We start from the raw sequence: 27,991 nt of genomic DNA, 5'->3' as shown, positions 1-27,991 counted from the left end.
ATTTTAAAACCAAAACTTGCCTAAATATGGGCCACTGGGGACAAAGCCAGCAAGGAACTGGAATAACAGCTGATTTGCAGATGCCAAGTAGTTTTTGTAAGGTGCGAGTGGAAGGAACCAGGCTAGGAGACGCTTTGAGAGTTTTTTAAAGTTTATTACATTCTCTCACAGTGGGCTGAGACCGGTGAACTGGCATCAGCCCCAAGGGAGGGGTTGAGTCCCTTCTTACATGGCAGAGTCTTGTACTTCTGGGTCGGGGTTGCTGGGGTAATGGCCAGAATAACAGGTTGTTCTGCAGAATAACAAGATGTGTGGGAGGGCGAGCCGGCCATGCAGACCAGGACACATGAAACAGTATGTACATATGGGGACAATGGAGGGTAATTTATCCTAACAGTTTTGATCAGTACATTGTCTGTAATATACTGCAGCTGCTGTTATCTGATAGAAAACATAGAACTGGTGATGCCACCAAGGCTATCTATTGTTCTAAACACCAATAATTCCACTGACGGATAAGGAAAGACGGGAAAAGGTCAACGGCTTCTCCAGTCTTCAGTGGCTCCAAGGAGTCAGGCAATATGCAGTGCCCAAGGGTGCCAAGGGCGAAGGTAAAAGAACAAAGGAAAAACTTAAAGCCATTTTTTATATAAAATCATTTAATTTCTTTGTTAAAATATACTTAATCCAGATGCAATAGATCAGGTGATCAGATTTCTCAGGATTCAGACTCCACCAGGAGGTGATTCCATCTGTGTCAAACCTGGCTCTGGTCACAGAACACTCATCTTTAATTCCAAATACTGAATGGGATGCAAGTGGTGTGACTGATATCTGACACATGGGAATATAGCTACTTGGTGGTCATTGCACGAGGTATCAACAATGCAGGTGCAAAAAATAAGATGTACAGTAATCTGGCCCTTTCCAAAAGTAAATGTATTATGATACTAAGCTTACATCTTCAGTGAATCCCAAATAAATACTAACTGCTAGCTCCTGTGAGGAATAGTGCATGCAGAGACACCTTGCATGTGTGGCCAGCTATAACAAAAAGCTTCTGGAATCCTAACAGTGCCTCTTAACAGTCCTGAGTGTAGGATGAAAATGAGAGTAATGTACAGCTTGGCAAGGCTGCTGGATCCCATGTTCCAGTGGGGTTTGGAGTTCAGTGTAATTTCTAATAGTTTCTAACAGAATGCATAGCAATTGCATTTTTTACTGGTCACTTCTTCCAAGCTGTGAGGCCTGGAGCTGATAAGGAATTTCAGATATTTTCTAGTTTGAGCAGATGAACCCCAGGGTTGCTAATCTGGGGACACGGATTCCTTCAAGCTGCAGTGTTCTTTGTGCTGAGGATTTTCATGCTCCCCTCCTCACTGCTGATCATGCAGTGAAAAGAGCACTATCATTCTAATGATAAGAGTTTCAGTTTTTGCTTGAGCCTCAAGCCCTGTTTCTTAGACCTTCTCTTATCTGTACTAATGCTCATAGACACAGTCTAGAGCTGCAAGCCAAGTTCTGACAGCAAGAATAAGCCTTACCTAAAGAGCTTATATATGACTAGGAAACCTTCCAAAGGATGTAGGCAAGAGGAAAATCCTTATTTTTACCACCATGCAGACAACCCACCTAAAATATAACCCAGGGCCCTGGCTGAAGTGGGTCAGTGGTTAGAGCATCAGCTGCTCGCCGAAGGGTTGCTTGTTCAATTCCAGGTCAAGGGCACATACCTGGGTTGTGGGTTTGCTCCCTGCCCCCAGTCGGGGCGAGTGGGGGAGGCAACCAATCGATGTATCTCTCTCACATGAATGTTTCTCTCTCTCTCTCCCCCCCTCCCTTTCTCCCCCTCCCTCTTTCCCTTCCACTCTCTCTCTGAAAAGCAAAGGAAAAAATATCCTCAGGTGAGGATTAACAACAAAAATAATAAAAATAAAAAATATATAACCCAGTAAATTACAGTTTAATAATATTCTGAACCATGCCAAATAGATTAAACTATCCTTCAACCAGATGCAAATACCATTCCCTTGAGGAAAACCAGATGTGCGTGTTGTGGTCTACTAGGTAATAAATTAAATAGTACCATCAGTGCTATAAAAACAATTGGCCTGACATTTATTGGAGTTAGATTGCCTCTATTTAGTATCATCACAGATAACTAATGTCTGCCATGAAATCCATAAAATGTGTGGCTATACTTTTCATGGGCATCTAGAGCAGAGTCTTTTAACCTGTCAAGCCAGTTTAATCATGGCCCATTTTCTAGCAGGGGTTGGGGTTGAGGAGAGTGTTGATTTTTGTGTGCACAGGAAAACTTTTCATAAGCCTGTTTGGCTCATAGGCACATTTTACTGTATAAATTCCCTCTGTCACTCAGAGGGAATCAAGAAAGCCCCCCAAAACTCAGGAGGATAGACATAGTTGGGCAGCAAAATCTGGCTATTTCTGGAGCTGCTCCCCCTCTCCATGGCTGAGTAGTTGGCCCCTACCAGCCACTAACGTCCCATTCTTTACCTGTGGAGGCACCTCCAGACCCTATGAAATGCCCACAAGTGGAACCATGCTAGACACATCTGTCTGAATCATGGCTGTGCATCTGAAAGGAGAAACTCCACTCTGGAAATCAGTTTTCATGTAGAGTCTCCTCCCAGCAGGAACTTTTCTTCCACCCTGAAGAAAATACGAGTGTAGATTACAGTCACCTATTGATCCTTCCAGGTTCAGATTCATGATAACCTAGACAGCTCAATCTGGTAGCTTGGCTGTGCAGGAAGGCCCAGAACCACATGGCCCAGGCAGCAACTTACCCCTTCCTTGTCACCTGTGGGAAGGGTGACCTGCCTTTGAGGAAAGTTTTGTTTTGTATGCAAAATTAGTATAGAGTCTTGGTTTCTAAAGATCAGGGGTAAGGAGTCCTGAATGGATGATGGACTGCCACAAAAAAATACACAGGGTTGGCGGGTACAGGAGCATCCTTGGGAAAGATGCTGCTTTACCAATCTGGCTAGAATGACCTGAGAAATGGGGATGATCTCACACTTTGTACTTGATAATCAGACTACCATCTAGCTCTACCATTACCCTTTTGTGACCCAGGCCAACCATTCATCCTCTCTGGGTCAATATTCTCATTCATAAAAACAGGGCTAACACATCCACTTCACAGAGCTGTGTGGAGGTTAAAGTAAGAAAATGTGTGTGAGAGACCTTGCTTCATCCCAGGCACTCACTAAATGTTGACTATGTGAAAAAGCATCTCATATCACCAACTACATGGCACTGGATGAGGCACAGTGACCGCTGGGGCTAACACCAGATCCCTATAGCCATGGAAAAGAGGTCTTTCCCCTCTACCTCTGGGCTTGAGCAAATAGTCGTTAGCTGGCAGTGCCTCCTCTTAGGTCTGACCACTGTACCTCTGTGGGGTATAGGGACTCAGTTCCTGTGATGCTGCAAGGGGAAATGGCAGAAAGAACATTCTCTGGGTTCTGTGATGGACTAGGCAGGGAACTTGTACTGAGAAGCTGAGACTGAATGTTAATTATTTTACCTTCACCTCTGGCCCCTGCTTCCATTGAACTGATTCACTCAATAGCTTTTAATTTCTGGCCTTCTGCAAGAGAGAGAGCTATGGAAGTAAGAAACTCAAATCAGGCATTTTGCTAGTAACTCTGAATAGAGATTAGGCAAATAGAGAACTATTGACTACAATAGTTTACATTTTTCCACATTCCCCTTAGAAAGTGGAAATATGAGTAGAAGTATGTTCCAAAGGCTGAATCCTAGGGGAGATGATGAATCTCATGGAGGGAGAGGTATAATTCTTGGTGCACTTTGTAAACAACTAATATTAAGCTGCTTTGGCTCTGCCTAGGAATGACTGGTTAGTGAGGACAACAAGGAAGCACACATGAATCTGCTCTGGGATGCCCTGAAGTACAGTCCTAGGGGCAGGCATGGAGCGGGGCAGGGCGGGGCCAGAATTCAATGCTTTGCCATTAATTCAACTTAGATGAACTATTTCTGGCCCCTGGAGCCAATCCCCAGGAAGGATTCTGGGACAACAAGTCTGGCTCCATGCTCAAGTACCTTCAACTCAGCCCACCAAACAAAGTTAGCAAATTGTAAAATGTTCATCATTTCCTAATTTTGTATTATAAAATGGAATTAGGAACATAAATAGTAACAAGTAGCAAAACCCTGACCCTGCGTAGAGCTATCATCCTCTCAGCCACCTCTGCGTAGGCCAATAAGCTTGGAAAGTTTTTCACAGTTTTCAAGTTTCAGCGACTCTGCTTTCTCTTTCAATCGTTCATCTCTGTATAATCCTGCCAAATTTGTCAGCTCCGATTCTGAAAAATAAGAGAGGTACCAATTCAGCAAGACTTGAGCTTCTTTGCTTCATTTCAGTATTTCTGGAATCAAAGCTCCTTTTACTTTAATGCTTTCTCTTTCAATTAAATTTAAGAAAACATGCATTTATTCAAGAAGCACATATCAGGCAGCTATACTACACCAGGTGCTAGGGATTAAAGGACACCTGTGGTCCTGGCGTCCTACAGTATCTGTGCTCTGTTATAAAAGCACCAGACTTAGTTCTTATCAATAGAACATTTGGCAGCAGCCTTAGGAAGCCTGCACGTGTGCAGTAAGAGGAGACTCTGTTTCATGGTCTTCCTATGAATGGTATTCAGATGGCAGTCAGGAGAGGAGAGTCCAATCGCCTGCTCCTGTCATCTGAAACAAAGACAGCTGCTTCATTCTTTCCCTGGCATTGCTGGATCATAACTCATACACACTAACTGACGCAGCCTGCTCCTGGCGGGTAAGCCTTCTATAGAAGGCTAGGTTGCTGGCGGCTTTCTTCATTCCCTCACCACATGCAGGGTCCCTAACTCAAAGGCCAGAGGCAGCTGGGCTCTTTTAAAAGTGAAGTCATCTGGATTCGGTGACCTTTGTCTCCTTGACTAAAGGAATTTCATTTTCTCTTAATAGTGGAGAAGGTCATTCTATTTTTAACCAACATATAATCTTTGCTGTCTACAGTGGTTGGCTGCCTCTACTTTTTAATCTTTTGTAAAGTTTCAGAGACAGTTTTAGGAGGGAAGGCCTGAAATGCACCTCCAGAGACACGTTGTGTGTTAGCGGGACGGCATGCTTGGATGGGCTGTGTGGCTTCTGAAAGCCTCCAACGGCAGGCAGCTACTCAATGCTTAAAGGACCATACTGTGAAATGCTATTTTAATTATTTGGAAATATGCTATCCATTCTTAATCATCTTGCCGACAGATTTTGTTTTTCTTGGTGGAACCAGAGGCACCTGTCTGGTTAATCAGTGAACTGCCTGGGAACAGGAATTAATACTTAGACAGGGGGACAATGGGCATTGGTTTCTGAATAAGCTTCTATCAACACAAAACACTGTCTGGCATTTTTGCTCACAATGATTCTATTTACACCAAGTAAGGCCCAAAGTGCAGATTAAGTGCAGGACTCCAGGGTGAGGGGTGGGTATGCATGAAAACCCTCCCCTACAATGAGGGCTCGGAGCCTGGGCCCTAGCCCAGCAGTTATTTGGCAAGCAGTGGGTCTCCTAGGCTTCAGAACAATGTGCTCTCTCCCCTCAGTGCTGGTGCCTGCAGTGCCTGCTAGCCAGAGCTTGCCTTGGCACGGTTGTCCTTGCAGGTGATGGGGCTTCATGAGGATCATGTGCTGCACCCAAGTGAAAGCCCTCTGCCCCCAAGTCCTGCCCAGAGTGTGGCACTAACTCCATTCCTCTGGCTCTTTGGCATGTGGGAAATCTGTTCAGGAGGCCTCTATAAAATCAGTCTATCGCTTTAGTCCTCTGGAATCAGTTACACCAGTGTATGGAACAGATTCTGTGGCCTTGCTTTTCCTTGAAATGATTTTCTTAAGTTTTTTTTTCTTTTTTTTCTTCTCATCTTTTTATTTTTTTATTTCCTTAGGTTTTTTTGTTTACCAAGTTTATCTAAATGCCTCATTGCCTGAAATCTCATTCCAGAAAACATTAAGGCTAGTGATTCTTACTGTTTTCTACGTTGAAGACCACGTAACAAGCTGGTGAAAGATAACTGCACATATATGAATGTTTTTCTCAAAATGCCGCTGACTTTTTATAAAGTTCTTTGAAACTGGGTTTCAATGCTCTAGAGCTTGAGACCCCTGCTCTAGAGCAATGACCTTGCACAAGGTCAGTGTTTCAAGGAACCATGTCCCATACCCCTATAACCACGCTTAGAGAAACTTCTTTCCAAACTGCCAGTGAATCCCTTTACCCTTCAATGAAGCAAAAGGTCAACTCAATGAATATGTAACTTTTGACAAGTTCTGTTAATATTCAATAACTTCTAAGAGAAAAAAAATCTTTGTAAAATATTTCTCTTGCCCTTAGTGTCAGTGTAATAAGTGAACAGAGCTTTTAGCCTTCAAGGTAAATGGACTGAGGCAAATTGCCCAGAGAAGCAAGTTCCAGAACCTCTCCCAAGAACATTCTGCACAAAAGTCCAGATCAGAATCTTGACAGTTGGAAGATTCCAACAGATCCCAGCCACCCTTATGATCCAGCCCCATGAGACAGTGTTGCATCAAGTCTAGTATGGCCAAGCAAGGCCTAGACTCCACCAGGAACCAGGAACTTACTATGTGCCAGACACCGTGCTAAGTGTTATACCCTACCATCTTCGAAATCCATAGAGCCTCTCTAGGAAAAAGTTCATTTATCCCCATTTCAAAGCCAAAGCTTCTACCCACCCTGCTACCCTGCTCCAGGGCATGGAAAGAAGTGCTCCTCTGCCAAACAGGGCGAGGGTCTTAGTTCAGCTCAGCCAGGCCAGGAGGCAGTTCCTGCCTATTACTTTTGTCCAGCCCAGCCCAGTGGCATGGCCACTTGGCATCAAGTTTATTATTTTCTAGATGCAGCTGTGAAGGAGACAACAGGGCAATTAGTGTTCATAGTAAAGGATTATTCATAGAAGTTCACTCAGATTAAGCATTCTGAGGGAGAGCAGAGAAAAGAAATGAACAAAAGATTTAAAAAAACAATGGATAACTTTGCTAAAACAGTTTCCACTAGGTATTTTGCCAAGAGTGAAATTTGTTCTCAAGTGGGTTTATTTTTACAACCTCTAAGTACTAAATTTAACCTTGTTGGCTGCACTTGCTGCTGGATCCGGAGGGCAGATGCTGCTCTTTCTCAAATGGCACTTGGGTTGTGTGGAGGCTGCGGACAGCCACCACCATCCTTAAATACCAGAAATAAATTTTTAAGGGATGTGTGCTGATAACCCCATTTAGAACTTGTGGGTACACGCATCATGTTTATTCACTGGATTTTTATTTATATCTGGAGAGTGCAAAAGTCCTGAAACTAGGCCCCATGGGGATAAAGACAAAAGTCTAGAAGCCACCTTAGGTGCAATCCTTATTATGAGCTCTTTGCATAATTCCAGTTGGGGTATGTGTGTGGGTAGGTGTGTGTCTGAAGAATGTGAAAAGCATATTTTCATCCAGTTCTTGTAGAAAGCAACAAATTCAAAACCCTCCCAGGGCCCAAAACAATGAGGAACAACACACTGTGGCCTGCCTTTCCCTGATTTGGATCAACAAATATAGTGCTTTTTAGTCTAAGGCCTTTATCTTGCTCCAAATTCTTTCCTGAGTTTTGAAAAGTTGCCAAACCTAGTTTAACATGAGGTAGGGTACTTCCTGAACCCTCAGACTTTTCAGTGAAAATACAACTTCCTCCTCCTGCTTAATTCCCCCCTATACCCCAGCGTCATTGTCTACCATGCTCCTAATGCACCTGAGAGTTCAGCTGAGCTCTGCCCTACAGATGTAGGGGGCAGAGACAAGGTCTCTAAGGGTTAGGATTAGGACACTAACTCTGTTCTGTGATTCCTAATCCTCAGTATTTTCATTGTTTTCCAGTTCTGAGAATCCTCTCTTCAAAAGGCATTTGTTGAGCACCTATTTTGAAACAAGGACTGGGCCAGGTTCCTGAGACACAAAATTAATAAGACATGATTCTTGTCCTCAGGGAGCCCACAGTCCAGCATGGAGACTGACATGTACCTATGGAACACTAACACTGAGAGAGCAGTGCTATGTTAACAGAACGGGCAAAGTGCTTTAAGACACACAGGAAGGAGAGATTAACTTGGGGGTAGGGCTGGGATGCATGATGGGTCAGCAAAGGCTTAGCAGCACTGTGACTGAAGAGCTAATTTTATCAGACACTTTTAGATGTTTAATAATACCCAGTATAAGGTTTTACAAAATGAGTTAGAGTTTGCTTTTAAAAAATTAACCAAAGCCAAGTTTTATAAGAAGTTACTGATGGTTTGTGCGTGCATGTGCGTGTATGTATTAGTGTGTGTATGTGGAATTCAAGTGGGATGAAAAGTGAACCTGCTGGCTGAGACACAGGACTACCCTTGCTGCCAGCACTCCCCCTTAATACTGGAATTGGAAGCCAAGTGGCAGACACAGTTACCCAAAATGTTTCCAGAGAGGAAAACAGAGTGGAAGGCCTGCTCACACCCACCCTTACTGAAGGGGCAGACCCAGGGTCACTTTTGTTCTGTGTGTCTACAGATGACAGGAGGGGAAGGGAGGGGGCATGTGACTCAATACCAACAACATACAAACCTTTGGTCTGGTTTAAAAAGTTAGACTGGCCCTAGCGAGCGTGGCTTAGTTAGTTGGGTGTCATCCCAGGCACCAGGAGGTTGCTGGTTCAATGCCTGGTCAGGGCACATGCCTGGATTGTGGGTTTGATCCTCAGTAGGGGGCGTGCAGGAGGCAGCTGATTGATATTGTGCTCTCACATTGATGTTTCTCTCTCTCTCTCCCTCTCCCTTCCTCTTTCTTGAAAAATCAATAATCTATTCTTTTTAAAAAATCCTCACCCAAGGGTATTTTTTCCATTGCTTTTCAGAGAGAGTGAAAGGGAGAGAAAGAGAGATAGAAACATGGATGTGAGAGAGACACATCAATTAGTTGCCTCTCTCAAGTGCCCTGACCAGGGCCAGGGATCAAGCCTGTAACCGAGTTACATGCCCTTGGCTGGAATTGAACCTGGGACCCTTCAGTCCTCGGGCCGACATTCTAACCACTGAGCCAAACCAGCTAGGGCTCAATAAACTATTCTTTTTTTGTAAAAAAAGCTAGACTGGATCAAACAGGTTTCCCTCATAGGAAATGTAGAATTAGGAAATTGGACCAAACAAGCTAGCAACAAGAGCTTACACAGGAAGCTTGTGATGTAGAAAGTGGCCAAAGACCGGTGGGGCTGGGGAAACTGGAAGAACAACCATGGCAAAACACGGTTATGAAGGAGGAGAGCTTGAAGAAGCAAAGGAGGGCAATTGGCAGAGAGAGGAGAGTGGGGGAGGTGGGCAGAGAGAGGTAGAGACTCAGAAACAGAAAGATAGAGAGGCAACTAAGATTTCCAAGTCCTGGCTACATGTGTCCCTTCAATAAACCTCCCTTCTTTTAATAGTATCCTGAATGGGTCTCTGTCTTCTCTCTGTTCACATAAATACGTGCAACCCAAACAAGGAGAGAGGACTGATCAGAAAGCTGGGGATGCCTTAGGTAGGAAGCATGGCGACCAGCTAAAGCCCCTTTTAGAGCATCTTACTTTGTTGTTTCTCCTTCCAACAACTTGTCTGGATGTAATCAATGTAATCCTTCTCTATGGTCTTCTCCAGCTCACGCAGAGATGCTCCCCTGTAGACCTTGTCAAAGTTCTTATCCACAAAGTAAGGCACCTGCAGGTTCTGGGTTTCTCTAGAGATGGTGTAGCCCAAGGTCCTGAAACATGGAGAGAGAGGCTCATGTAAGCTTGTTATATTTGGCATATCACTCAGCACTGGCCTCACAGACATCATGATCACAGTTACCTCTTCATAGGGCAGATGTAGATATCATTGTCTAATGCACCTAACATTTATAACTTCCCTAGCAAAGTAGTAAGTGTAATGTTGTCATTACTGCTATTCTATGAGCATATTCATACTGTGGGTTCAGCCTCAGCATAGTTACTTTATTTTCTTAAAGGATCCACCTCTCTTATACTGCTTTCTATGCTAAAAGTAGAATGTTAATGCTTAAAAAACAATCTGGATATTGTGTAGGACCTAGCATGGTACCTGGCACAGAGTAGGCTATTGGTAAATGCTGGTTGAATGAACTGATTGTTATAGTAAACTATTTACAAATAACCAGATAGCTTACACCCACCTAGCAGCAATCTTTAGGACAGGGTGGGGAAACTTTTTTCTGCAAAGGGCCATTTGAATATTTATAACATCATTCAAGAGCCATACAAAATTATCAACTTAAAAATTAGCTATGAAAAAAGGTCCTAAATTTATTGAATTTTGAGTCTTGACTGCAGTTGCCTTAGCAGGGCCAAGCCAAATGATTTCCTGGGCTGTATATGGCTGGCAGGCAGGACGTTCCCCACCCCTGCTTTAGGACAAAATAAAAAGTACTTCACACATAGCTGGTACGTGAGAACGGCAAAAAACTCAGACCAAAATTTCAATGATGCATCTGGGCTAACTCTCTGTGGGTCTAAGATATCCAATGGTGTCTAGTGCTTAGAAACATTGACAGGTATGGGTTAACTAAATTCTAACCATAAAAAAGTATAGAAGGGAACTCAAATTCAAGTTAAAACAATGTGACAGCAATGTGCAAAGTGCAAGCTAATTTTATTCAAACTGGAAAAATTCTATCTCAAATGAGTTATAGTTGACCTTTTCCCAGCCTTCTCCTTTGCGCTCTCTACTTAAGTGTCTTGTTGAATGTCTAAGAGCTCAGGCCGTGACTACTCTCACTTCCCTTTGGGAAACTGTTAGAAGGTTCCTGACTGTCCCCCTGGCCTCACAAGAAAGGAGGAAGCAGTAGCATGTGGAGAAACATGGGAAGTCAGGAGATGGAGGGAATCAGGCCAGAGTGACCTAATAGCAATAACCTATCTTTGAGTCTCAGATTTTCTCTCTATAAAATGAAGATACTGACTTAAAAAGATAGTTTTCAGTCTACGGTGATCACCAACAAAGACTCTCCCTGTTGCTCTGGCTGGGTGGTAGCTCAGTTGGTTGGAGAGCCATCCCATACACCAAAAGGTTACAGGTTAGATTTCTAATCAGGGCACACACCTAGGTTTCAGGTTTGATCCTGGGTTAGGGAGTATACAGGAGGCAACTGATCTGTTTCTCTCTCACATCTGTTTCTCTCTCTCAAATCAATAAAAAATATATCCAAGGTGAGGATAAGAAAATGTGTTTTGTGTTTTTTTTTTAAAAAAAAGAGTCTTCCTGTTATGTATTGCCCCATGGGCTGCATTTTGTAAGGTTTTTGTTTGCTAAACTATGATAATAAGTAATGACTCATTTCTCATTATTAATTTTTAAGAATAATGATTCTTGAACTTTTGTATGGATCAGAATAGTCTGGAGGGCTTGTTAAAACACAGATTGCTGTTGCTTATCTTGAGTTTCTGATTCAATAGAGTGAAGCCTAAGAGTATGCATTTCTAACATGTTGCCAGTTAATGCTGATTATGGTCTGGGGACCAGCTTTGGGAACTGAATTAATTGAAATAATTAAAGAAATTAAAAAATTCCTATCAGAGCTCATAATCTGCATGCAATACAAAATTACAATGAATTTCTATATTTTCAGCAAAAGCAAAAAAATGTGGTATTATGGCTGACTATGTAGCCTTATCATGAGTAAATCACCTATTCTTGCAATTTCTTGTTTTTTAATTTATCTTTATTGTTGAAAGTATTACAGATATCTCCCCCTTTTTCCGCCATTGATCGCCTCCACCCCACATCCACCACTCCCAAGCATTCACCACAGTATTGTCTGTGCCTATGGGTTATGCATATATGCATATAAGTTCTATGATTAATCTCTCCCCATCCACTCCCCCACCCCTGCCTTCCCGCTGAGATCCCTCAGTCTGTTCCATGCTTCTATGTCTCTCGATCTATTTTGTTCCTCAGTCTATTTTGTTTATTAGATTCCACATATGAGTGAGATCATGTAAAACTGAATCAGGAAGAATCAGAAAACCTGAATAGGCCAATAACAACTGATGAAATTGAAGCAGTGATAAAAAAAAAAAAACTCCCAGCAAATAAAAGCCCTGGTCCAGACAGCTTCACAGGGGAGCGTTCTAATTCTTTAAGTTGTAGGGTTAGTTTACTAAATTTTTTTTTTGCTTTTTGAGGTAGGTCTGTAGTGCTATGAACTTCCCTCTTAGGACTGCTTTCGCATGCCCCATAGATTTGGGGTTGTTTGTGTTCGTTTTCATTTGTTTCCAAGAACTTTTTGATTTCTTTCTTGATCTTCTTGGTAACCAACCCATTCATCGTTTAATGACATGCTATTTAGCCTCCATGTGTTTGAATGTTTTGAGTGTTTTTACTGTAGTTGATTTCTAATTTCATGCCATTGTGATCTGAGAAGCTTGATGTGATTTCAATAGTCTTGAACTTGTAGAGACTTGCTTTTTGTACTAACATGTGGTCTATCTTTGAGAATGACCCATGTGTTCTCAAGAGGAATGTATATTCTGCAGCTTTTGGGTGAAATGTTCTGTAAATATAAATTAAATCCATGTGATCTAGTGTGCCATTTAGTCACTGTTTCTGTGATGACTTTTTATCTGGAAGATCTATCGAGTGAAGTCAGTGGGGTGTTAAAATCCACAACTATGACTGTACTGCTGTTGATTTCTCCCTTAAAGTCCTTAAAGTTATTATTGCTAGGTCCTTATTTATTGCCATTTAAATTCTTTTGTTTTTTAAAAATATATCTTTATTGATTTCAGAGAGAGGAAGGGAGAGGGAAAGAGAGAAAGAAACATCAGTGATGAGAAAGTTGTCATTGATCGGCTGCCTCCTGAACGCCCTCAACCGAGGATTGAGCCTGCAGCCTGGGCATGTGCCCTGACTGGGAATCAAACCATTATTTCCTGGATTCTAGGTCGATGCTCAAATGCTGAGCCATGCCTGGCCGGGCTGCCATTTTAATTCTTTATGCCTGTATTTCTCTCTCTATTTCTTCTTATTATTACAGTAGTCCCTTTAACATTTCTTGCAATGCTTCTATTTCTACTTCTAATTACAGCAGTCCCTTTAACATTTCCTGCAATGCTGGTTTGGTGGTGATAAACTCCTTTAGCCTTTTTTTGTCTGGAAAGCTCTTTATTTCTCCATCTATTTTGAATGATAGCCTTGTTGGATGGAGTAGTCTTGGTTTCAGATCCTTGTTTTGTATTACCTTAAATAATTCATGCCATTCCCTTCTGGCCTGTAGAGTTTCTGATGAGAAATCAGCTGACAACCTTATGGGAGCTCCTTTGTAGGTACCAGATTGCTTTCCTCTTGCTGCCTTTAATATTCTGTCTTGAGTTTTTGGCATTTTAATTATGATGTGTCTGGGCATAGGCCTCTTTGGATTCTTCTTGCTTGAGATTCTCTGTGCCTCCTAAACTTGTGTGACATTTTCCGTCACCAGGTTGGGGAAGTTTTCTGCCATTAATTCTTTAAACAGGTTCTCTAACCGTTGCTTACTTTTGACCTCTTCTGGCACTCCTATGATGCAAATATTGTTATGTTTTATGTTGTCCTACAGCTCCCTTAGACTGTCCTCCTGTTTTTTAATTGTTTTTTCTTTTTGGATCTCTGATTGAGTGATTTTTTCTACCCTGTCTTCTAATTTGCTGATCTGATCCTCAGCTTCCTCTAATCTGCTGTTTATTCCTTCCAATATGTTCTTTATTTCTGACATGTCATTCTTCACTTCTGACTGGTCATTTTTCATAATTTCCATACCTTTTTTCATGCTGTTAAGCATCCTTACAATCAGTATTCTGAACTCTATATTTGACAGACTGCTTATTTCCATTTCATTTAGCTCTTTTTCTGGAGACTTCTCTTGTTCTTTCGTTTAGGGATTTTTTTTTTTTTTTTGTCTCCCCATTTTGGCTGCCTATTTGGGTTTGTTTCTATGTATTAGGAAGGCCTACTAGGACTCTCAGTGTTTTTGGAAGGCCTCTGGTGCAGGCCAATGTCAGATGCTGTTTGCGACTGGCCTTGATACCCTGTTTGGGGCTATCAACAACCCACAGCTTGAGGTTCCCTCTGTTGGGGCTGGGTGTGTTTGGACAGGACCAAGATGCACACCAAAGTCTGCTTTTCTAAGGCCTGGGTCCAGAAGCAGATCAGGCAAAGACTCAAAGCACTCTGAGGTCTGCCTCTGCCTGCAGGCTGATTAATCCGATTCTCTTAATGAGCCTCAGGCTGTAGAAACTCCACAGGGTAGAGTGAGAGGTTTTCTAGCAGGGTGGGGCAATTGCTCCCCCCTCAGACAAAAGCTTCTTGAAGGATAAGTGTCTGCCTGAGAAAGATGTCCTCTGCTGTATGGGGGAATGACTCAGCACAGGAATCCAGAGGGGTACCCTCTGAGCTCTATCTCCAGACCCCACAACTCTAGATTTTCACAAAGCTCCAGTCCACTCTGCACTCCTTCTGCTGGAGCTCAAGGTGAGTGGCTGCACACGAAACTTTGTGTGTTGGCTTTTTAAGAGGGTGCCTACGTTTTCAGCCATCTCTCCCTGACAGACAGAAACCCTGCTGCTTTTCACAGTCATATGTTATGTGGGCGCCTTTCTCAGTTCTGGTGCTCTTGGCTGGGAAGCCCTGCCTGGGGTTTAGGCCCCAGAATCCTCAGTGGGAACCCCATACATCTGAAATATACCCCCGTACCTTCAGCTCCTGCCTGTGGGAACCCAGCCAGCCTTCTCATGCCTCTGCACTTCCTACCAGTTTCTATGCTGTCTCTACTTTTCCTCCTTGGTTATGAGGGTGCTCCCCAGCTTGTCTTCAGTTGAAGCTGATTATTCAGGATAGTTTTTCTGTATTTTAGTTGTAATTCCAGTTTTGTCTCGGGAGAGTGTCAGTGTAGCTTCCACTCAGCCCACCGCCATCTTTAATCCACAATTTCTTAAATTTAAAATCACTGGATCTCAGTTACTATGTTCCAAGACCCACAGGAGTCCAGCAATCCTATCACAAGCTCAGTAGGTCCTTTCTAACATGGTGTGATAAGGATTTAATCTGAACCTGGAGTTATTCTATTAATCCTTCAGAAACCAGTTGTTGCTGTTCTGCAACTGACCAGATGATGTCGCTGTAGAACAAAAAAATCCATGTCCTGAGCACACAGGAAACTGCCTACTGTATTTTTGAGAATCTCTGCACTATTACTATCCAGCCCTCCCTTTAAACACAAAATTAGTATTTTTACAATGAAAGGTGAAGTGAAATGTTAGTAATGTACAGGAAAGAACTTCAAGTGTTTCACCCTTTAGATTGTTAAGATTCATAAATATTTGACTTACGATTTGTAGAATAGACTGTATGGGGGATTAGCAGCTAGCAACTGAGTAATGACAGATATAATCACAATCACAAGAACTGGAAGTAACTGAATAAATGCAGAATACGTAGTCTGAAAAAGAAAATATATTTGGTATAAGTGTTCTTCATCAATATAAAGCTTATAGAAAATAGGATTGTTTTCCCAAAGAAAATACAAATTACCAATGCACTGTACAAAGCCCAAAGCTTTTTTTGAGAAGGCTATACTTTGCAGAGAAGTATGAAACAACTCTGTTCTTTCTGCTGAGAAATTTGAAGGAGGACCACACACAACCTGATTGGCACCCAGTAATTCTCCTGCATTCCCCTTTTCTAAGACCAATGAAGCAGATGCCTCTGGGTGAGTCTTCCCAGACTGTGACTCTCATGGGGCCATGTTAGTATTATATAACTTTGTTGCCTTATTCACAGCTGAACAGACTGGGGGACATCTAACCCTATCAGGGATAATCACATTCTCCCCCCTACGCCCCCCTCAGGAATTTGGGATTGAGATCCATCACCATTCACTGCTAGGCAGTCACTTGAAGAAAGGACACATACTCTTAGGCACTGGGAACTGGCTATTTGCAAGGGGAAGTAGGACAAGCCAGGCTGACTAGAGTGAACAAAGCAGATGAAAAGAGGTGGGAAAACTGGAGACAATCTGGCCCCAACTAGTCATGGAGAGCAGTTGTGAGGGTGCCTGACAGCACCCCAGTTCCTGGTCCTATTTGTCATGACGCATAGCTGTGCTTCTTGCCGTTGAGCATCATAAGACCCCCTAGATCCCTTACCTTAAACCCCCTTTCGTTCTGAATATTTTGAAGGAACTTATTTTCTGCATTCAAGAAAACCTTGATCAAGGTATCCTACAGGGAAAATGATTTCCTGGGACTAAAAGAATGGGTAGGTAAGGGGGTTACCATTCTGGCCTATTTGGGCCAGTTATCCAGCTTTCTTACCATTGCCTCTGCTTTTCTAAAGCACATTTCAGTAACATATTCTCAGGCTGAACTTCTAACACCTGATCATATACCATAAAGGCCTGCTCGGTATGAGCGTTGATGAGCAGCACTTCTCCTGTCCTCACTATGTACCTGAGGTTTATCTTCTTCCTCCTCCTTCCGTGTCTGCATCCTCTCATGTCGGTGCCGCCGGCGGTAATAGTGGGTATCATCTGTTACGTTTGAAAACATATGAATATTTCCTGGAAAAGAAACATAAACGTTTAGTATAGGATATGGCAAACACTCCTTCCTTGCCTTTTCTAAGGTCCTTTCTCCCAGTTACATTTTCTGAGGGCAGAGTATTGTCCCATTTTACCCAGTAGAAAAATAAGACAGTAGGTAAGCCAAGCGAACCAGCTGGAGATTAGCTCTCCTGCCTTTATTTAGTCCATTGTAACTGGTGAGTGAGAGAGCCCCAAAAGGCTAGTAAAGAAGAGCATCTGGACCATGACATGCTTATGTCTGACATGCTTATGTTTGCTTCCTTGCTTGATATCAAATCTTTAATAGCAACTCAAAAAATTCATCTTACTTCCTGGGCATTTAATTATCTCAATTTCCAACTCTGTAGGGGTGCTTTTCTAACTTTTATCTTTATATAGCTATTTTGCAATAATAATAATAATAATAATAATAATGGCATCTTGTTAGTTATTTATAAAGCACTTAAAAATATCTAATCCTCACAGCAGCCCTGTGGGGGAGGCTTTATTAACCCCATTTTCCAGGTGAGAGACTAAGAATAAGAGAGACTAAGTGATTGGGCCAAAATCATACATAGTTGGAGGCTGGACACTTCCCTCAAATTCCAGTTCATCTGATTCCAAATTCTTGCTGTTTTCACCATACTATATCTCTCTACTCAGATCCTCAAACAGGAGCTTGCTAATATATAAATTTTTTCATGATAATTTTGGGATACTGACCTGTAGGAAATTGTCCTCCAAAGAAGACATTGAATAGCTCTTCTGGGGTGATGTCGGCTTCAAAGTCCCTGTAATAATTATAAGGTCTGGCTCGAGGGGCAGCGAAAGTCACTGGTTCATCTCCATATTCATCATAGCGGAGTCTCTTTTCAGGATTGCTGAGGACTGCAAAGGCATTTCCTATTGCTGCAACCAAAACAAAAAAGTGGCCTAGTACAGTCTTTGCTATAGCTGAGGGTGGACACCGTAGCAGCAATGAAGAGCCCAGAGTTGATTGGTGCTGCATAGCTCAGGGGCCTAAGGGAGGTGCTTGGGCCTAGAAAGTTCACCAAAGTACTTGCCCTTGAAATTTTCCGTGATCTCATTTGAAAAGCCAGAAACAACACTGGACTCAAGATGAACTAAGAACTACTGCTTTTATTCATAAAAAATGTGTTCTTATTTCACTTGAGAGCAATAGTTTATGGTTGGAAATAGTTCATATATAAGTAGTTGTCTAACTTGAAGTCTAGAAACAATCTCCTGAATAAAATAATCAGTAAAATTCTTGTTTGGCTAAAGGCAAAATCCTTACTCATCACAATTGTATTCAGCTTTCTTTAGAAAATGGTCTTTAGAAGTTAAGAAATGTATCTCTGATTTCTCAATGAGAAATCAAAGACTGAATAGATTATATATGCTTATCATCACCTCTCCTTCCTATTTTTCCAATTTCACTTAAACATATAATCCATATCTCCAATTAAAGAACACCCCCAAACAAATCTTTTAAGACATCTCCGCCCCCTAACTCTGAGTCAGTCAACTCTATCAAAACACAGTCAGAAAGAATATTTCTTTATGATTCTTTTACCGAGGGAATTGTTAAATGTTTACAGCAATAAAACAGCTAAGCAGAAAACAACAAAAAACCTAAATAGAGTTGCTTAAACATTCACATTCCTTGAAATCTGGCAGATTTATCAAAGAAATGGTGTTAGTGTGTGAGATACCTTACATGAAGGTGTAAAGAGAATGTGGGTTGCCTATTTGTTTCCTTGTAAAAACTGTGGAGAGAACTAGATTCATAATGACACATCATCTGAGGTAAATGGTGACTTTTAAGAATTTCTTAGATCTATCATTTTTTACTTTTTCTTTTGAAAAATTTCAAATCTATAGACAAATTGAAAAAATAGTGCAATAAACACATGTATACCCTTTACCTTGATTCATCAACTGTTAACATTTTGCCACATTGTTTTCCTCGATTCTCTGTACATACATACATAGGTACATACGTACATATGATACGTACATGTTTCTTTTGCTGAGCCATATGAAAGTGGGCCGTAGATATTATAACACTGCACCCCTAAATATTTCAACATGTCTCCTAAAAAAAACACGTTCTTCTTCATGATCACAATACCATTATCACAGCTAAGAAAATTAACATTAATTATCACCCAGTAAATCCATGCAAAGTTTATGTATTGCATTTAGTTTTACATCTCTTTAGTTTCTTTTAATCCAGAACAGTCTCCAAATTTTTTGCTTCTCATTATATTGAATTTTTTGAAGAGTAGCTCGGTGTTCTTCATAGAATGTCCCATATTTTGATTTTATTTCCTCAATATTAAATTCAGGTCAAACATTTTGGCAAGAATACCATAAAGGTGCTCTGACACATAATGTTAGGTTGTTCCAGTATTGGTGATAAGTTGGATCATTTGGTTAAAGTGGTGACAGCTAGATATCTCCATTATAAAGGAGTTTCCCCCTTTTGTAATCAGTATTCTGTGGGGTGATACTTTGACATCAGTGAATATCCTATTCAACAACCACCTAGCACCCATTGGTTTTAGCACCCATTGATAATCCTTGTCTGAATCAGTGACTTCACTGGGGGTGAAGCTCTTAAGTAAGATTTTTTATTTATGTAGTGGTCCAAATTATTTTTTAAGAATATGTTTCTGAAAATATCATGGAAATCAATGGAAAAAAGGATTACACATATTTCCTTCCTCCCTCCCTCCCTCCCTCCCTCCCTCCCTCCCTCCCTCCCTCCCTCCCTCCCTCCCTCCCTCCTTCCTTTAATCCTCACCCAAGGATACTTTTTGCCATTGAATTTTTTACAGAGGGTGAAAGGGAGGGAAGAGGGGGAGAGAGAGACAGAGAAAGATAGAGAGAGAAACATCGATATGAGAGACACATCGATTGTATGCATCCCTCACTGGCCCTGACCTGGACCTGGGATCGAATCTGCAACCCAGGTATGTGCCCTTGACTGGGAATCGAATCTGCAACCCTTTGGTCTGAGAGCTGACGCTCTAACCACTGTTCACACCCGGCCAGGGTGATTACACATATTTTTCATATGAACATATTAACAGTAGAGGTTTCATGAACGAAGAGTACCACGGTCAGAGAAGTTTAGGAATGCTGTCTAGGCCCTACTTCGACGTGGCCTCCACAAGAGGAATCATGTCTTTTATTCACCATGGCACCTGGCACATAGATCATCAATAAATATTTGCTGAATTAATGGATAAAAGATTCCAAAAGGAATTACAGAGAAATAAAATATTTTTTCCAAAAGAAATTAAGGTGAAGTGAAAGAAGACAGAAGGAAGCTATGCTGATAATCACTATTTAAGAGGTGTGGCAGGGGAAAAAGACCTGCTTATGGCTTTAGAAAACAATTACAGAGGAGGCTGAAAACAATTTGTTATGACTGAACATCACAAGAAGGGCAGAATTAAGTTCAGGATCAGACCTTTGAAAGCATCTGTTGCTCCAGGAGCACAGTTCTTGTCAGGGTGAAATTTCAGGGCAAGTTTTCGGTAAGCTTTCTTAAGCTCTTCATCACTGGCATCTCGAGAAACACCAAGAATTTCATAGTAATTTCTGCATTTCTTGATCCTAAAAACACATATCAGAAACATGTATGTCTATAAAAGCCCCCTTTTTAAAACAATTAACTGCAAAATAGTACACTGATCCTCCCTCCAATCTGTGAGCCCCAAAATAAACTTTAAAAAATTGCTGAACACATTAATGAAACATTCAGTCATTAACTGTCCCACTGAGAACTCAATGCCTTTCAAAGTATTTTTACATCTAATATTTTACTCTTTCTATACTCCTGCAAGTGAGTAGAGCAAGCATGCTAATCCTTACTATCATGGAGCAGGCTGAGGTCCTGAGAGTGAACCACAGGACACCAAAGCTTCAAGAAACACCTAACCACCCTATTTGTTTATATATTTTTTTCTCTCTCTTTTCTTATGGCTATCTTTTTAAACTTTGTTTTTAAAGGTTAATATATACACATGGTAGAAGAAAAATATCCAACAGTACTAAACTATACACAGTGAAAAGTTTTCCTGCTTCCCCATTCCCTGTCCTCCAGTCTCCCACCCTAAGCACAACCACTGTTAAAAGTTTTCTTTGAATCCTATGCACAGAGTGAGTACATGTATAGAGGCCTCTCTGTTTTTTTCTTACCTAAATGGCAGCTTTTAGGTAATTATAATCACCTTTCTAAACTATAATCACCTTTCTATATCTTGCTTTTTTAAACAAACAATTTTTCTTAGAGATTGATCCATAACAAATAGAGATGAGCAGTATAGGATAATAGTTTAGGCTACAGTGGCAGTTCTGAACTTTATAATCTCAGAAATTTTTTATAATCTTAAAAATTATTGAAGACCCCCAAAGAGCTTTTGTTCATGTGAGTTTATCTATCAATATTTACCATACTAGAAATGAAAACAAAAACTTTTTAAACAGAGTGATGATATAATTACTATCAGGTAGTCTCTCAAAAACTCCACTGTACAATCCTGAGAAAATGAGAATGAAAAAGGCAAATAATGTTTGTATTATTATAAGAATAGTTTTAAACTTGCACAGACCCCCAGAAGGGTCTTGGAGTTCCCAAGCCACACTTTGAGAACTGCTGGACTAGAGCATGAACTCTGGAATCAAAATGCCTTGGCTGGGATCTGATCTTGCTGTGTAACTAACCTCTTTGCCTTAGTGTAGTCTTCTGAAATGGGCTAAACATGATGACTGTTTTCACAGAGTTGTTATGATTAAATGAAGTATTCACCAAAGTGCTTGATAGCATCTGACATTACATAAATATTGACTAGTATTATGCATCTACCTCATTCTTTTAAAAAGCTGCACATTATTGCATTTTACTGATGCACGTACATCCCCTACTGATGGGCGTTTACAATATCTCCAGTCTTGCTACTACACAATTCGGTTAGGCAGGCAGAGCCTTGTTGAAGAGGAAGTAACACAGGCTGGACTATAATGCGGGGTCTGGAATGTCAGTCAGGGCCCTTCCCCAAGAGCTACCCATAGGGATCCTTTGGATCCCTAGCCCAGTTTCCAACCTCTGCTTCCGTAGTAGATACTTCTCTGCCTCTTCCTCTCTCTCTTTTATAAATAACAGCTTTATTAAGCTATAATTCACATATCACAAAGTTCACTCTTTTAAAATGTACAATTCAGTGTTTTTTGGGTTTTTTTTTTTAGTCTATCTAGAGTTGTGTATCCATCATCGCTATCTAATTCCGGAACATTTTCATCACCCCAATAAGAAATCCCATATTCATTAGCAGTCACCTCTCATTCCGCCACTCCCCAACCTCTGGCAACCTCTAATCTACTTCCTGTCACTATAAATTTGCCTATTCTGGACATTTCATATAAAAGGAATTATATGATATGTGCCCTTGTGTTTGGCTTCTTTTACCAGCATAATGTTCAAGGTTCATTCATGTTGTAGCATGTATCAGTACTTCATTCCTTTTGATTACCAAAAAGTATTCACTGTGTGGATACCCCCCACTTTGTTTATCCATTCATCAGTTACTGGACATCCAGGTGGTTTCTATTTTGGGGCCATTATGAATAATGCTGTATGAACATTCATATATAAGTTTTTGTGTGGAGCTATGTTTTATTTCTCTCAGTGTACACCTAGGAGTGGGTTGCTAGGTCATATAATATGGTTAAACTTCTGAGGAAATGCCATGCTATTTTCCAAACTGGCTGAACCATTTTATATTCCTACAAGTAATGTACAAGGGTTCCAACTTCTCCGCATTCTCATTAATAATTGTTATTGTCCATTTTTTTCTACTATAGCCATCCTAATGGATTTGAGATAGGATGTTATCTCATTGTGACTTTGATTTGCATCTCCCTAATGACTAATGATATTGAGCAACTTTTCATGTGCTTATTGGCCATTTGTATGTCTTCTTTGGAGGAAAACCCATTCAGATCCTTTGCCCATTTTTCAATTGGATTGCCTTTTTAATGTGGAGTTGTAAGAATACTTTATATGTTCTAGATACCAGTCCCTTATCAGATATATAATTTGAAAATATTTTCTTCTGTACTGTGGATTGACTTTTCACTTTTTTTTTTTTACTTTTCACTTTCTTGATGGTATCTTTTGAAGGACAAAAGTTTCACATTTTGATAATATCCAATTTATCTATTTTTTTTCTTTTGTTGTTTGTGCTTTGGGTGTCATATCAAGAAATCATTGACTAATCCAATGTCACAAAGACTTATGTTTTCTTCTAAGAGTTTATGTTTTCTTCTAAGAGTTTTATAGTTTTAGCTCTTACATCCAGGTTTTACATTAGGTCTGTGAGTACATTTTTGTATTTGTGTAAAGAAGGGGTCCAAGTTCATTCTTTTGTATGTGACTATCCAATTGTCCCAACACCATTTGTTAAAGACAGTTCTTTACCCCATTAAATTGTCTTGGTACTGTTGTCAAAAATCACTTGCCCACAAATATAAAGGTTTATTTCTAGACTCTCAATTCTATTCCATTGATCTACACATCTATCCTATCCTAGACCATACTGTCTTAATTACTATAGCTTTATAGTAAGTTTTGAAATTGGGAAATGTGAGTCCTTCAACTTTGTTCTTTTTCAAGACTGTTTTGGCTATTCTGGGTCCCTTGTATTTCCATATGAATTTTAGGAACAGATTGTCAATTTCTATAAAAAGGGCAACTGGGAATTTGATAGGGATGTGTTGAATCTGTTGATCAATTTGGGGAGTATTACATATTACCAATTATAAGCCTTCCCTGTCTTCTAATTCACTGATCTGATCCTCAGCTTCCTCTAATCTGCTCTTCATTCCTTCCTTTTTTTTTTTTTAATTCTCACTATGTCATTCTTAATTTCCTTCATAGTTTCTATATCTTTTTTCATGCTGTTGAGCATATTTATGATCAGTATTCTGAACTCTATATCTAATAGATTGCTTATCTCCATTTTATTTAGCTCTTCTAGAGAATTCTTTTGTTCTTTCATTTGGGGCTTGTTTTTTTGTCTCCCCATTTTTGCTGCCTGTTTGGATTTGTTTCTAAGTATTAGGTAGATCTGCTAGGACTCCTAGTCTTTTGGATGGTCTCTGGTGCAGGCCAATGTCAGATGCTATTTATGACTGGCCTTGAGTACCCTGTTTGAAGTTTTCCATACTCCACAGCTTCTTGTTTCCTCTGCTGGGGCTGGGTGTGTTTGGACAGGACCAAGATGTACACCAAGGTCTGCTTTTCCAAGCCTTGGGTTCAGAAGCCAATCAGGCAAAGACTCAAAGCACCCAGAGGCTGTTACTCAGTTTTTAATGAGCCTCAGGCTGTAGAAACTCTACAGGGTGGGGCCAGAGGTTTTCCAGCAGGGTAGGGCAATTGCTTCCCCTGCAAGGCAAAAGCTGCTTGGAAGGTAAATGTCTGCCTGAGAAAGATGTTCTCTACTGTATGGGGAAACTACTCAGCACCGGGGTCCAGATGTGTGCCTTCCGAGATCTATTCCCCCAGCCAGCCCCCTTGCATTCTCTTCACACTGCTCTAGTCTACTCTGCCTCTGCCACAGCCCAAGGTGAGTCCCTGCACACAAAACTTTGTGCATCGGCTCTTTAAGAGGGTGCCTGTATTTCCAACCGTTTCTCACCGGCAGACAAAGACCGGGCTGCTTTGCACAGTCAGATGTTATATGGGTACATTTCTCAGTTCTGATGCTCTGGGCTGGGGAGCCCAACATGGGGTTTAGACCCCAGAGTCCTTAGTAGGAACCCCCCAGCAGCTGAGATATTCCTCTGGACCTTCAGCTGCTGCCTGTGGGATCCCAGCGAGCCCTGTCGCGCCTCTGCACTTCCTGCCAGTTTCTATGCCGTCTCCACTTTTCCTCCTTGGTTGTGAGGGTGCTCCCCAGCTCGTCTTCAGTTGCAGTTGATTATTCAGGGTGGTTTTTCTATATTTTAGTTGTAATTCCAGTTTGGTTCTGGGAGACTGTCAGTGTATCTTCCACTCAATCTGCCACCATCTTGGATATCCTTCTATTCTCTCTTTTTTTTCTTGCTTAGTCTAGATCAGTGATTTTCAAACAGTGTGCCACAAGGATTTTTAAAATATGCAATGCCTGACTATTTAGTCAGGGGCACTGACCTGTTTTCCTTTAGACTGTCAAATAAAAAAAAAAATGACAACAGCCAACACAACAGTAGCCGACTGGTGTGAATGAATCAAAATTATGCCTATTTATTTGTCAGATCAGTAAAAAATACATTTTTTGTTGTGCCGCAGAATTTTAGTAATTAGTTCATGTGTATCATTAGATGAAAAAGGTTGAAAATTGTTGGGCCAGGTAAAGCTTTGCCAATTTTGTTGATATTTTTAAAAAAACAAACTTTTGGTTTTGTTGCCTTTATTGCTTTTCTATATTTCACTTATTTCCACTGTATATTATTTCCTTCATTCTGCTTGCTTGGAATTAGTTTGCTCTTCTTTTTTTAGTTTGTTAGGGTAGAAGATTAGGTTATTGCTTTGAGATCTTTAAAATTATATATATATATATATATATATATATTTATAGCTATAAGTATTGCTTTAGCTACATCCCATATGTTTCAGTATGTTATATTTTCACTTTCATTCATCTCAAAGTATTTTCTAATTTTCCTTGTGATTTCTTCTGTGGCCTATTTGTTATTTAGGAATATGTTGTTTAATTTTCACATGTGAATTTTGCAAATTTCCTTCTGTTGTTGATTTCAGAGAACATACACTCTATTATTTTAATCCTTTTAAATTTATTGAGACTTGTTTTATGACCTAGCATATGGTCAATAATGGGGAATGTTCCATGTATACTTGAAAAGAATGTGTATTCTGCGGTTTGGGGGTAGAATGTTGTATAGATGTCTGTTATATCTAGTTGATTTTCTCTGCCTCTCTTACAGTACTACTACTACTTCCCTTCCACCTAGCCTGCCCTTGAGGCCAAGAAGCTATTGTGCTTCAATAATAAAAATAAAATAATAATAGGAGTCAATACTTATATAGCACATTGTCTATGCCAGGCACTCTACTTAAAATCACTCAGTCCCATCAGAGACTCACCTTTGTACCCCAAGCAGCTGCTCCTCAGTATAAGTGGCACTCCCCTCACCCTGCCAGGTCTGATTCCGCTCATTCTCAGACTTCTTTTCCTTTTGCACCTTCATGCAGTTACAGCAACCACAGGGATCATGACTTTCAGGAGGTCTGTCTTCTGGGTATTTGTTTCTTCTAACTGCATCAATGTAAGCTGCAAAGCAACCGCCCCTCCATTAGGTCTCAGTCTGATCTGCAAATAAACTTTGCTACCTGCCTTAGCTATCTGGGAGGCTACTTGTAGGCATGAGTATGTGAGTGTGAGGACCAGGCTACTGACATCATGCTGACTTTTAAGCATTCATACAAAAACGAACAAACATCTTCCTTGAGAAAACAATACAGAAAAGCCCTAGCTGTGTAGCTCAGTTGGTTAGAGCATCCTCCAGATACGCTGAGGTTGTGGATTTGATCCCAGGTCAGGGCACATGCAAGAATCAACCAATGAATGCATGAATAAATGGAACAACAAATTGATGTTTCTTTCTCTCTAAAATCATTCAATAAAAAAAGAAAACAATACAGAAAATATGGAGGTAACCATGAAAATCTTATAGTGCCAGAAACATGAAACAATAATGTCCACCATACCTACAGTGGTCAGTCAACAAATAATTTGGACTCAGAGTCAAAAAAGGTGCTCAAAAGGTATCTGCCCAATGCCTTGCCTTTAGTGGAACCCAGAAGTAAGCTTACTTCTCTGTGGTCCATGGTCAGAAATGACATTGCTCATAAAATTATAGTTTTTGTTGCAATGCCTCCCACCACTAAGATTTAAAGTAGAGATGCATTCAATTCTTTTAAACTAACAATTATAGAAATAATATGCACAAGACACTGGTTAGATAGATCAAGGAGATATACAGGTAAGATCTACTCCTGACCACAAAGACATTGTAGTTAAAAGGGAGAGAATTCAATTAATTGTAACACCTGGAGAATGTAAAGAGGGCCATACCAATCCAGTCAAAGAAGACAGACTACTCATGTCCTATCTGAAGGATATGGCAAAGGTTTTAAAAACATTCTTCTCCTGCTTAACATCCCTTAGTGACTACACACTGCTTCTTGTCCATATTTCTTATGGGCTCAGGCTGCCTCTCTAGCTTCATCTCTCAATCATGCTCGATAGCAGTCTATGGTATAGCTACACTACACTCCTTGAAGATCAGCAATGCTTTCTCTTTTCTGTATTCCTTCTGCCTGCAACATTTTTCCCTTAAGTCAGCCTGACTAACTCCAACTATTCTTTATGTCATCATATATAACACATTCTCCATAAGGCCTTCTCTGACACCCAGGCTGTGCTGGGTGCTTTGTCAATTTGCTTCCCAAAACTAGACCTTGCTGTGTATAGCCCAGGACTTACTGGACCAGTTTCGTAATTAGCTGTTTACCTGTCAGACTCCCTCAGTGAACTGAGTTCTGTGATCTTAGGGGCCCACGTCTGTCAAATCCCTGCTGCAGGATCAGCATAATGCAGGGTACAGAATAGGTATTGAATCAATACTCTTTGCCTGACTGTAGGATAGAAAAAGCCGGCCTATGGGTCCTGATGCGGGCTGCAGAGATAGGAGCAAACCAAGCAAGACCAAGCATCAGGCGGCCCAGTTTGGAGGCGAGGGTAAGGGCCAGGAAAGAAACCTTGCAGGAGACCGCATTGCCCGCTGACCCTCTGGCCACCCAGTCGCGGGTGAGATCTGACAGCCGCTGGGGGGCCCTGGGCGGGGCCCTGGGCGGGGCGGGGCTGGGGGCTGGAGGCAACAAGTCACCAGTGACTCTGGGCTCCTGGCCGGTTCCTCTGTTTGAGCCAGGGCTCCGGGTGTCTGGACCCCGGTCCCTGGCCTGGGGGGTCCACCACCTCATCCAGAACCCTACTCAGGCTCAAATCTTCTCGTAGGCCTCCATCCTTCACCTCAGGCCCAGATCTTACCCCCCGGGCACCTTCAAGGTCCCCATCCCTGATCTCTGCCGAACCCCGCCTTTTCCACCCTACGACCAGGACCTGGTACCTTCTGTCCAGCGCTCCCCACTGCCCAGAGTAGGTGCCATTTCTGATTCCCAGTCAGCAGGTCAACCGAGCTTCCCCCGCGCCTGAGGCTGAAAAAGATGGGAGGG

The 27,991-nt window shown here is 41.2% G+C and overlaps 1 protein-coding gene across 1 annotated transcript; it reads right to left on the bottom strand.

Annotated features, from left to right (window-relative positions):
- Positions 1 to 50: 50 nt before the first annotated feature.
- On the bottom strand, positions 51 to 27,991 carry DNAJC18 (DnaJ heat shock protein family (Hsp40) member C18). Its single transcript, XM_016203802.2, has 8 exons — positions 27,886 to 27,991; positions 25,841 to 26,027; positions 20,165 to 20,310; positions 17,407 to 17,592; positions 16,571 to 16,680; positions 15,452 to 15,561; positions 9,665 to 9,837; positions 51 to 4,355 (listed from the first exon to the last, which is right to left on the bottom strand). Exons 1-8 carry the CDS (start codon positions 27,923 to 27,925, stop codon positions 4,231 to 4,233), a joined length of 1,077 nt encoding a protein of 358 aa, XP_016059288.2. The 5' UTR covers positions 27,926 to 27,991; the 3' UTR covers positions 51 to 4,230.

The sequence above is a fragment of the Miniopterus natalensis genome, chromosome 4 (assembly GCF_054644295.1).
Source record: "Miniopterus natalensis isolate mMinNat1 chromosome 4, mMinNat1.hap1, whole genome shotgun sequence".
Classification (NCBI taxonomy): domain Eukaryota; kingdom Metazoa; phylum Chordata; class Mammalia; order Chiroptera; family Miniopteridae; genus Miniopterus; species Miniopterus natalensis.
This window is presented reverse-complemented; position numbering and strand designations above follow the sequence as displayed.